General features: G+C 35.4%; 1 protein-coding gene across 1 annotated transcript in view; it reads right to left on the reverse strand.

The window, feature by feature from the left end:
• LOC104524960 (vacuolar protein sorting-associated protein 13A-like) overlaps positions 1-12,731 on the reverse strand; it is a gene marked incomplete at its 3' end in the record, with an annotated part of 31,324 nt that overhangs the window by 17,910 nt on the left and 683 nt on the right. The window contains exons 2-11 of the mRNA XM_010167991.2: positions 12,469-12,492; positions 12,192-12,331; positions 11,364-11,481; positions 8,725-8,863; positions 4,587-4,671; positions 2,734-2,906; positions 1,112-1,268; positions 638-717; positions 321-380; positions 87-243 (exon numbers count right to left, since the gene is read on the reverse strand). Of these exons, the coding sequence (XP_010166293.2) occupies positions 87-243; positions 321-380; positions 638-717; positions 1,112-1,268; positions 2,734-2,906; positions 4,587-4,671; positions 8,725-8,863; positions 11,364-11,481; positions 12,192-12,331; positions 12,469-12,492 (1,133 nt within the window). The remainder of the gene's footprint in view (positions 1-86; positions 244-320; positions 381-637; positions 718-1,111; positions 1,269-2,733; positions 2,907-4,586; positions 4,672-8,724; positions 8,864-11,363; positions 11,482-12,191; positions 12,332-12,468; positions 12,493-12,731) is intronic.

The raw sequence follows: 12,731 nt of genomic DNA on the forward strand, positions 1-12,731 counted from the left end.
AAATAGAAAATATGTCTGTTTTCTTCCTTGCTTAAGTAAGTGAAGAGAGAGGAATGAAAAGAGGAAGGAAAAAAAAATAAACTTACTTAATTTCTTAAGAACATCCTTCTTCTCCTCTATTTTTTCATGGACTGGTTCTTCTGCAACTTTAGTTTCTTGTTTGGGTAGAAGATTATTCAGATAGTTTATAGCACTCAGCAAAGCTTCAGTATGCAAATGAATATCTAGAGATGAAAAGTTCACCTAAAAGAATAAACTATGTTTATTCAATATGCTTCTCTTCCCACAATGAGAAAATTATGGTAAAAAATATATCATACCTTTATTTTCTGTAGAACATTCTGATAGACAGTTTTCAGCTCTGGTCCATTAATATCAGCCTATTCAAAAAAAAAAAAAACCACAGGGAAAACAAACAAGTGAGAAGTCTGCAAATTTCTTTAAAGAGAACTTATTTCAAAACCCACTACAACTGAAGATGTACAAGTTAATCTGTTCAGGAAGCAGACAGACTTTGCACATGACACTCAGTATCTTAAGAAATGAGTAAGTAAGGAAAAACATTCAACAATTGCTCAAATATTGTACCCTTTACGATAGGCTTAAAATTCAAAAGCAAAGTCTGCTCTTTTCTCACCTTTATGTACTCCAGAGTGAGAAGATCATCTTCTACGTTATCCAAAGTGGTAATTATGTAAACTGGCTTGTCATTATCATCTTAAAAAAACCCCAAAAGAATACAAATATTAATTTTTTTTTATTTTTTTTATTTTTTTTTAAGAAAAAAAACTGTCAAGTTTTCCACCACTCTCTTAATCAGCTATGGAGTACAAACTAGGCTACTAACTGTCAATACCAGTTAATCGCAAAATCTCTTCTGCAGACCTAAAATAGCTAGATGTCTCTACTAAAATCATCAGCACTAGAACATATTTACCAAAGCAATACTAAAAGAATGAGCTCCTGAATTACTTTTCCCTTCACCCTGCTCACATTTAATTTAGGAAGCAAATCTTCCTCAGTTGACAAAAGAAAGCCCTACAAGGCTTTTTGAATACAAATTCACAGTGCTATACGTGAATAATTTTTTGATCAGACTATAAATACTTACCCATATACTCTGGGCACAGTAGACAAACTTCACGAAGGAAAGCATTTCCAGTCATGTCAAATGTTCTTAATTTAAGTTCAGTGCCTAACCCTACAATATCAAGCTGCAGCACAGGTGTCTCAGTATTACCAGTAAGACGGCATAATTTAATTAAGACCTAAAATAACCCAAACAAACAAAAAAGGTAAGTAATTATCCTATTAGTTATAATATATACAATTATATATTTACACACATTTTACTGGTTTATGTGTATAGATCATTTAGCTTTATACAGCAAACGTCCTGGAAAAAAATAAACAATTCAACAAGGAAAATTGCTAGAATACTGTTTGCTGCTATTTTATCAAAGACTTCAATCATGCTCACATGTAATATTGAAGTTACACTTACATTAATGAATTCATTTTTAAAAACAACTGTAAAGCATTTAGTAATGTTCAACCCAGTCAAAACTAGATTTCCAGTCAGCAAAAAGTGACTACTGCTTTCACTAGAACTTCTTTGAGCTCTCCTGGCAAGAGTTAGATTTCTAAGCTGAGTATCAGGTAAGAAGATTTCCTACTTTTTCACTCATGCATGACAAAGATTTTATTAAATAAATACTTAGCTGAGCTTTTATCTGTCTTTCACAACCAAAGCAAAACAAAGATATGTACTCTTCCTTTCCACATAATGCTCTCTACAAATAGGGAAAAATCAAAACCAAGCCAAATAAGTCATTTTAAACTACAAAGTCAACAAACAGAGAGAAGATGATTCTTAAGAGATTCTCAACTGTATTTTTTTCTTCTAGATTGTAAGATAGTTTCTATTAGAGAATAATGTAAAATACAGTATCTATCTTCAGCCTAGTAGTTCTTAAACAAGGTCTTGTCATCAGAACATATAACAAGATATGTTGCAAGCTAGTTATGATGTGCCAAAGCCATTCTGTAAGCCCTACCCTATGACAGAACTTGTAAAGTTAAATGAATTTGTAGGGTTTATCTGCTAAGTTATACAGTGAGTAGCAACAATAACACTGTCATAGCCATAATGGCCTAATGAAAAAGGTAATGATAGTGGTAAGAGGCCTTCTCCTGCTAGATGTGATGTAGTTAGAAAAAATGTCTTGCATTTGGGTAAAATCCTCTTTCCCCCCTCCCCGCCCCCCTGCTCCCGAGTCTGAAACAGCAAGTATAACACATAAAACATGTCATAGTGGACATGTTACAGATTTACGTGTGAGGCCAACAGAGTCTGGGAAAAACTGGAACAGAAAAATAGGGTGCTTGTTACAAAATGAAACATTAATGAATTGCTGCCAGTGACCACAGCAGTATCTGGAAAAAAGATGTCAAAAGCTACATCTTAAGCCAAAACAAATACATAATGTGATTTTTGAGTGACAGATAGGTAAGAGGAAATTCAGTGATAAAATGAGTTAGGAAATAAAGTGGATAAATCAAAGCATTTCAGTGACAACAAGGAAGCAGAAGCACAAATGTGACTTGGAAAAAAACTCTACAGAATAGTTTCAGCAAGAACTAGAGAATCAGTTCTTCTACAGACATGGATTCATGAACACAATAAACATGGAAAAATTACAGTTCAGATGTGCTTCAGAAAGATAACTTTACCTCAGCTACTTCAAATCTTAGCTGGAATTCTATCATATTTTTCAAAGATTCTTGTTTATGTAGTTTTTTTCGTCTTGTACTGCTAACTCGCTTGAGGGAACCAGATGGGGCTTCAAAAAATGGCATGTCTTCCACAGGACTGCTCAGAGCATCATAAAATTCTTCTTCTGATTCTAAGGATTAATTCACAGGAACATTACATATACATTTTAGCAAATATTTTGCAGTACTATGACCTAGAATTTTTATGTCTACAGATATAAAAACCTAAATGTACAAGTATGGGAAGATTACCTAGCTAATAATTAGCAATCATCAAAGTCTGTTTCTATAATAATCTCCACTCCTGCCTCCTGCAACTTTTCACCACAACTACTGCTCCCTCTATCGTGTCATCCTAAATCAGTTCTTGTCTACTAAGTCCTTCATCAGCATTCTCTCACTACCAGCTATGCAAAAGGCAGCACAAACCACGGCTCATCTTGCCTTCGTTGTACACTAATAGTTTATTAACTCTTCCACTGGTCTGAATGCTGCTGACTGTACAGAAGCCTTTGCCTCACTATCAGTGGCACTACTTCGGATCTCTCCCTGCCACGGATCTCCATTTCAGAAGATACTCCTAAGGGCTATCAAGCTTCTAATCCACCTGACATTATTATAGAAATATAACCAAGACAAACAGATTGCACTATCTGATGAGGCTCTTTTTCTTTACTTAAAAACCATAAACAGTGAAGTTAGGTAACTGGAAGAAGTATCCTTCTTCTGACAAAACTGGACAAATTACATTAAGAGGTATTTTCTAAGGCTAAAAAGTACCCTTGCGTCTGAGGAGGCTGAAGACAGAGAAATGATATGAATCAGTTAAGACTGCACAGCTGTGTGTACACTACAAATTAAAACCCTGTTTTGATCCAGTCTAAATCTAGTTATTACTTTCTCAAATTAATTGCTGCAATGTTCACCCTAATTTTTAAGAACTGAAAGACACTTTCTACCTTTCAGCACTTAAAAGGATCTCATACAAAAAACTGATGAAGATGCACAGATGCATATTTCTATACATACTATACATACACTGAATTTAAAGTGATAAAGTATATGTAAAAATTAACTTTGCTGATAATTTTGCTAGTGTTTGCAAACCACATATATCATTAACTTGAGAGCGTATTGTTCTCTGTTTCTCCAGTGGAGTATTTTGGTATGATAAAGGTGATTAACACTGATATATCTGATAATTTTTCAAATGTACCTACTAGATGGAATTTTACAATCTACCTAAGCTGTTTGAATAGCAAGGCAGTACTAAACATGATCACTTTCTCCACACACAGTCTTCTGTTTGATTGAAGAAGTCAAAATTACGTTTGCTTATAACAACACAGCAGATTCTAACAGTCATTGCGTCAGTATTTTGTAATTTAAATAAATCCAGCTAAGTAGGAGAGAAATCCTTCATCAGAAGAACGTAATTAAAACCATCACCAGAGGACTAAGTACATACTGAAGCAAAAAATGACAGACTACTTCAGATGTTCTGAATAAAGATTTTAGTAACATATGCAAAGATAAATAAACCCATTCTACCAAACAAACTTTTTACTGCTTTGCCTTCAGAAAGGGAATGGCAAGAACAAAAATACAGAATTTTCCTGCTATGAGAAAATACACAAATATTTTGTACAGATTGAATTATAGTAAACTGCACAGAATATAACACTACTCAACCTTTAAGAACTTGAAACAAAGCCACAAATGATCAATTACTCCAAGACAAACAAATTAATTCAAATAACTCAAAAACTTGACCTGTTTATTAAATCAGACTTTAAAATAGATCGTATTACCTGACTCAGCAAATGAATGAAGATCCAAAACAGGAAACACACCTTGTGATAAATGCGGTGCTGAGAGCACAGGGGATATTGCAGCCTGAAACAGGAGACACCATAAATTTTTTTGCTTCAATTTGTTGGTCATGCTATTGCATGCACATATGCTACACAGAAGTTTTACAGCTTAAGGAAATTGGTCTTATTTTAAGTGAAAAATCATTAGAGTTAAACCCTTAACATTACTAAAATTAAAAGCATAGGGAGAAATGAGGCCTAAATCAGGTAAAAGCAGCATTCATTTAGCTACAGAGAGAATACATCAGGGAACACTGAAGAGATTCAAACATCCAACTTCACAGATAGAAAGATGGACAGACAGAAACAGTACATCATTTGAAAACTCAGGAAAGACAAAACCTAGTCTTCCACAGGACTACAGTGTGGCAATTTCAGAGAACAATAAAGTCAAATCGTAAACCTAACAGTGCCAAGCCCACCACTAAACCATGTCCCTAAGCACCACATCTACACGTCTTTTAGAAAACATTAGAGCAGACAGATTTGTTTCTAAATTTCATAGAAGCATAGAACCACTTAGGTTGGAAAAGACCCTCAAGATCATAGAGTCAAATCGTAAACCTAACAGTGCCAAGCCCACCACTAAACCATGTCCCTAAGCACCACATCTACACGTCTTTTAAATACCTCCAGGGATCGTGACTCCACCGCTTCCCTGGGCAGCCTGTTCCAATGCTTGACAAGCTGTTCGATGAAGAAATTTTTTCTAATATCCAATCTAAACCTCCTCTGGCACCACTTGAGGCCATCTGCTGTTGTCCTGTCACTTGTTACTTGGGAGAAGAGACCCACCTCACTACACCCTCCTTTCAGGTAGTTGCAGAGAGTGATAAGCTCTCCCCTCAGCCTCCTTTTCTCCAGACTGAACAATCCCAGTTCCCTCAGCTGCTCTTCATAAGACTTGTGCGCTAGACCCTTCACCAGCTTCACTGCCTTCCTTTGGACATGCTCCAGCACCTCAATGTCTTTCTTGTAGTGAAGGGCCCCAAACTGAACACAGTACTCAAGGTGCGGCATCACCAGCACCTAGTACAAAGGCACGATCACTTCCCTAGTCCTGCTGGCCACACTATTCCTGATAGAAGCCAGGATGCTGTTGGGTCTTCTTGGCCACCTGGGCACTCTGCTGGCTCATGTTCAGCCTGCTATCGACCAATACCCCCAGGTCCTTTCCCATTGGGCAGCTTTCCAGCCATTCTTTCCCAGGCCTGGAGCACTGAATGGAGTTACTGTGAACCAAGCCTTTTTGAATCTCATTTCTTCATGTGTCTGGAAAAACATATGCTAGCAGAGTCTTTAACTGTGAGATGTAGTTATGCACAACCCAGAGAAGTAACTGAAAATGTGTGAAAAGTCACTGTTTTGCCACAAGAGCAGACAAAGGGACAAGAATCCTCATTCCCATGTGGCATCATATATGACAAAATTAAATTCTCTTAGTGAAGAGAACAGTTTATTCACCAAAGTCAGATTTCCTATCAAGCCTCAGAAAGTTGTCTCAGTGGTTTGAGTTTGTAAAGAATTCTCATCTGCATGTTCCATGTGCATATTTAGTATACATGTGCCTTGCACAGAATACTAGAGTAAGGAGAGATGTATGTGTTGTCTGTGCCCTTGTTCTTCTTGAGTACCTGTGGCTCTGGACTACACAGATGACAGTAGTTTTCTTTTTTTTTTTTTTTCCCCTGTTACTGTTATTTTCAAAGCTCAGCCTCAGGCAATTATGCAGTAACACATAGTATCTTACAGAAATCTAAGTATTATTGCAACAAAGAAACATTCCTATTTGAACATTGTTTCATCTCACTCTCCACATTCCACTAGTGTCTCTTCTCCATCTCCAGCCTACATACTTTGACCATACTGAATATATCCATGTCTACAAGGGATAGATAGACCAGGTCTCTAAGAGTCTAGTAACTGTGAAAGTGTCTCATCTGTAACACTTCCACAGTCTGACAAGAAGAAACTGTGAGACTTGACTTCACAGTACCAAATCATGAGAAATAAAGCCTTCCACACTGCAGAGGACAGCATTCTTGTACTAAAGTGAAGAAACCGCAGGGTGCCAAAAACCTAGGCAGATCTGTTCTGAAGAGTCTTCTGTTTTTTTAGCCCAAGAACAATTCTACACTAATTCAAAATGTAAAGAAGAAAGTTCACACATGGAGTTCTGAAAAAGGATTTCACATCCTTTTCCGTTCAGAAGTGATGTGATGGCAACACAGCTCAGAAGACCTTGAGCTACAAAGACGAAAGCACGGGAATGTATCTGCCACCACCAAAGTATCAAATCCACTCAAATTAACTGAATTTAACACCGGTGGTTAGAGTCTGTCAAGCTCTGCAGCAGATGGAAGCTTGAGCAGAAAGGTTTAACCACAGGTTTTAATATGGATGCTCTATATAATGCAAATACATTCACACTGGCTCAACAGTGTTTTCTCACCTCATCTTGTACGTCACAAGTAATGTACAGGTAATACTAAGCACATCAAAGTCACTTAAATTTTTTTAAATGTAATTGAATTCTATCATTAAATTCAAATACAGGCAATGTTATAAAGTAGAAGATAATCATCTTACATGTGCTCATTTTATTCATGTAAAACTAAAATTCCATTGCTTAACTTTGAAGAAAGTTTGTCTGTAATAAATTCCACAAAACAACAGAGACCAGGACACCTTTCAGCTGGGAATACTATTAGTATATGAAGGGTGAAAGAGGAGGTCAGAACTAGCTAGAATTATAATGTCACCACTAAAGAGATTGCAGGAACTACATGTTGAAGGAAAACAATCTTCACTTCATATATACTTTTAATAGGTATGCATGTCTAGTTATGTACATTTACAGTTACTCAATATTATGCTAACATAACCCACAGAAAACACCACCAAAAGTGCAGCAACAGGCATCCAAAACAGGGCAGAACCATTTGTATAAAGATGGAAAGATAATTATTAAGTAATCTTTAAAAAAAACCACAACACAATGATGACTCTTACTCCTTTAGAATCAAGTACACAAAAGATTAAATATCATATAATTAGAAGTATTTACAAATGACAGAAAAATGGATAGCCTAATTTTGTCTCAAGGTCTCTTTGACCTTGAGATTTCACATATGTTCAAATGATAGGACTGTTTTAAAGATATATAAAACATATCCAGATTATGTAGGCTACAGTGATGTTAAAAATTAGCAATTTGGAGTTAATTTCTTAGTTTTGTTAAAACCAGCTCATATTGAAAGAAAACATACTTTTCAGGAACAATAACAAGAAAGTGGGAATCCTTTGTGCTGAAGAAAGCATAAAACAGTGACTCGAACCATTTTCACTAAGGACAAGGGTAGGGGAAGTGGGAAGAGAACTCACTCCATGCTCCTAAACCTTAGAAATGCAAGGTAGAACTGCTGCCCTCTCAGGTAGGTTGTATAACTAAAGAAAAGCTGGAAAGAGCAGGGAAGTCAGCTGAAATGCAGTTGCCACATTTGCCAAGCAGGCACTGTGCAGCCAACATTAGTTGCAGATAGTGGATATTTTTTGTTTTGTTTTGTTGGGGGGGGGGGGGGGGGGGTTGTTTGTTTTTAAGTTAAACTCCTGTCTGACTAAGATCCACATAATACTTCAACTTCAAAAAATTTCAAGGAATTGGAATTCCTTTTCCTCACTAAATCAAACAGCTGAACCCAAACTCTGCAGCACTCCAACACGTGTGTAAATTTGAAGGTACAACTAAACTAATCCTCAACAAAAGTCAGTATGTTCATTAATCAAGAGTAACATGAACTTCAAAGTAATTCCCAAAGTAGTAAAAGTTTGGGAGCTTTTTTATTTTAAATTCAACCACTGGACAACTATTTAATAATTATTGGCTAAAGATCACAATAAGCTAACTAAATAATAAGCAAAATTTCTATAGCTTTAGAGAATTAGCTAAGTTTTTCAAGAGGTATGAAGTAAATGCCTGTTCTCCACTTTCCTGTGTTCCTTTCAAAACCACAATGCTAATAGCAAGAGGGTATTTTTCTGATAATTATTAATGAAATATTTTTTAAAAACTTACCTCACTTATTTTTGGAGGAGAGCTGGTACCAGGAGCACTTTCTGGCTTGGGAATGCTATCAATTAGCTCCAATATTCTTGTCAGCTTCTGGTCTGATATTTGGATAGAAAGTAAAGGCAACTGTCCAGACAGCTTGAACCTGTTTTATAAAAAATCAAAGTTATCTTAAAACTATTTCATACAAACACTCATCAAACCATCGTATGTTTTGTGTGTGTGTGTGTGTGTGAGCGTATGTATGTGTATATATATATATATAGAGAGAGAGGTAACTTCTGTTGCACACAGAAGAGTTACTTAACCAGCAAATACCAAGTTATTAACATAATTTATATTTCCATTTGATACAATATCTTGCACATCAGGACTGCAAATAATACTCATAACCACTTCTACTTTGGCTACACAAAGCATATTTTCCGCACAATCAGAAATTGTTCCTTTTTGTTTGTATATTTAATTTAATTAGTTGTAATAAATCACATAACAGCCTTTACACAGTATTTTACAGAAGAAAAAGTGGGTCGGGTTTGGGTTTTTTTGTGGTTTTTTTGCATAAAAATGTTTACAACCCAAAACTTCAAGCAAAGTATACAAAATACTACCTAGAAGTTACGTATAAGCTGACTCTAGCAGTAGTCTAGGCATTTAACAAAGGAATAAATGGCATAGCTATAAAGGACATAGAAGAATAAAATAAAAAATAAAGGCAGCAAAACATATATTAAACCTGTTTGAATAGGCTTTGGCCAAAAAGAATAACTTCAAACATAGACACTGACTTTTTAAAGACCTGAAATCCATCCCAGTTTCTCACAGAAGTGAGCAGAATAGAAGTAAAAAGAAAACTTGTTCCAAGAACATTATTATGCTTCTATTACAACATCTAGTTAGAACAGGTATTGAGGTCTGTTCAATAAGCCAGCCGTCTCCAACAATGGGCAGCAGCAGATGATTAACACATGAGCTATAAGGATTAGGACCCGCTATTTCCTCACAGTTTTACTGTGCTTAACTCGCAGCTCAATCTTAAAAGGAATATAATACATTGGAGAAGACGTGAGGACAAAAACCCCAAAGTTTTCAATCACCTTCAACTAACTTTGAGACTACAAAAACAACTAGAAAACCAGATCCTCATTCCTGAGCAAGCCAGGCACTCAGAAAGAAGCAGCAGCTGATCTGTAAGAAATATTACTATCTCAGTGGAAGAAAAAATTGCCAGTTTCTAAACACAAGCAGAAACTATTTACTGTCAAGTAAGTGACGATATGAGAATTCACAATACAGAAATAATATCCATTAGGGAAGAATTTCCCAGAATCAGTCTAGAGACATAAACTGCCAAAAGGAGAAGCGCACCTGGTAGCCAAGACAGTTAAGACTGTATTTGCATTAAGAGCAGACACTCCTTAATCCAGGTTATACTAGCATAACTTGGAGAGATGTCAATTACTAAATCTGCATTAAAATATATTCTGTTACATGACGATAGAAATAAAATCTCACTTTCTCTCCCTGAACTTTCTGACATAAAAAGACAGATTCCTGTGAGTTGTATTTCCCTTATCTCATCATCTCTACCAAACAGGGAAAAAGTAAGGAGGCAAAGAATAATACATTTTGTAAAGTCAAGCATCAACACTCAGAATCTGGCCCCCCAGCTTTCCAGAAGGTGGCACTGTTATACCATGCAATCTGCGTTCACAACACACAGCACTGGTGAGGTACATTATTTTTAGGGGTTTTTTCTGACTAAGCAAATCCTAGATCCTTCATAATTCCCTCATTTCATCAACTGTCTCTTGATGTTGCTGATTGTATTAAACAATTTTCTGCAATAGCCTAGGTCTATTTTTATGCCACTAATTTTCTGAGGTGCCTAGCTTGTTGTAGCATAAGAATATGAGCCTTACTAATGACTTAATAAAGCAGATTACCTCACAATGCATTTATGTGCCAATTTGCAAGTACTTCAGCACTAATTGGATTTTTTTAGGTAGTAGTGTCCTTATCAGAAATTAGCAAAGATGTGCTTTCCAAAATACATGCAAAGTTAATCTTTCACACTTTGACTCAGTAAACTTTTCACATCAAAGTTTCATCATTAATAGTAATATATAATTTCTTTTGAATTACTACAGTTTGCATAACCAATAGATTTTTTGCTAAACAGGCGTAAATGCGAATTCAATGCATTAAGAGCTATTTTCCTGAGATCTCTAGTAAGTAAACAAAGTGAATAATCTAAGTGAAAGAGAGGGAGTATGACAGCGATTATTTTTCAGAATATTTTTGTGCTGTTTCTAAAAGGGACTTTGTAAGTTCAGATTTTTGCTCCTCAGTATTTCCAATAAGAACTGAAATCCAGCTATTAGAAAGACTTGATTAGAACAGGTACTTAAAAACCTTTAAATAGATTATACATACTTATAACAATACTATATTCTATCACCTCTTCAATATCTGGCAACTTCTTGGGTTTATTCTCTACTTTTCTTGATGAAGGTATTTTACTTACAAGATTCACGCATGGCTGATGTAAAATAGCACAAGTATAATTATATTCTTGATTCTTTACTTTTTCCCCTAAAAAAAGTCATTTATCATAAAATTTCAAAATAGGAAAACACACATACTTAGGCATTCTTGCATCTGTAACAACCATAGCCCTGCTAAATTCCACTCTTACATCCAAGGGCTGCAAGATATGCTGAGATGAATATTTCAGTTTCCGAGCCTCTTGCCAGTTCTCATCTGGAAGAGCAAAAGAAAATCTATGCTTTAAAATCGAAAGGGATTCCTTCTAATTACACATATCACATAATTAAAGCATTTGATATGAGTTAGTATAGACTGCTAAAAATTCTGGTGACACAATCACTTTTACAGCTCTATCAATACATGTATATTATACAAGATCTGAACTTCAGACATTGAAGACTACTTAATAATTTCTACCATTCACATCTAACCAGCCGGCCCCTCCATGCTGCAGACTTTTAAGGGCCCAGTTCTTAGCATGCATGGTATGGGAGCTTAGGCTCTGAATTCCCATCTGGAATCAGAGGACTAAGAATTAAATGCATAAGACTTCCCTGGTTCCGACTTTCTGTATTGTTAGTTCCCAAACTATTAGTAAAAGTTTCCTTCAACAAGGGATTCTGATCCTTTCTTTACCTTCATAAGATGATCAAACCTGCAACCACTTGCAGATTCTGCTTTAAATTTGGAGGGAAGCAAGGAAAAGGTACTGAAGGAAAATATAATAAATTAAGACCACTCTCACACTTATTATGCAAGAAAACAAATGATGTTTTGGAAACTCAAAACATACTCAGAGGACTGAGTTTAGAACATGAGTTTAAAGAAGTATGTTGCAAAGATTCTCCACTGCTTCAAAAGGCACATCAACCACCAAAATATATTTACTAATCTAGAGAAATATTACTTTCATGAATACTTACCATGTTTGCTGTACAATAACTGTATACTGCTGAGCTGGATATCAAAACTGTCATAAGCTCTTGACATTATATCTTCAATTGTGCTTTGTCCGACTTTGAGTTCTGATAAATCAGAACGACTTTTGCTTTTCATCTTAAAAACAGTCACAAAAAAGCATAGATCAATTTCAAAAATATTCAAAGCACTAAATGAACAAACACTTGATCCTACCATGACAAAAATTTTAAATTTAAAGTCCTCATTATAAGGGCACAGAGTCTTACAAATATCACAGTAGAAGAGATATCTAAAAGTAGTAGCCTGTATCAAAACAGAAATTGGAGAATATTAAGCTCTGTTTCTTCTTCAAGGAAAGAAACAAAAATAAAAAATAATTAAAACCTATGAGGTCTTATACAATGTATTTTGTATAAAATAATTTACTTTAGTATGTGACTCACAAGGATAAAGTCTCGACCCCTTTCTAATCAGTAGAATAACTGGGTTTTTTATATATAAAAATATTACTTCATTAATCACTTCAGAAACATTAGAATTAT

The sequence above is a fragment of the Antrostomus carolinensis genome, unplaced genomic scaffold (genome assembly GCF_000700745.2).
Source record: "Antrostomus carolinensis isolate BGI_N321 unplaced genomic scaffold, ASM70074v2 scaffold5515, whole genome shotgun sequence".
Taxonomy (NCBI): domain Eukaryota; kingdom Metazoa; phylum Chordata; class Aves; order Caprimulgiformes; family Caprimulgidae; genus Antrostomus; species Antrostomus carolinensis.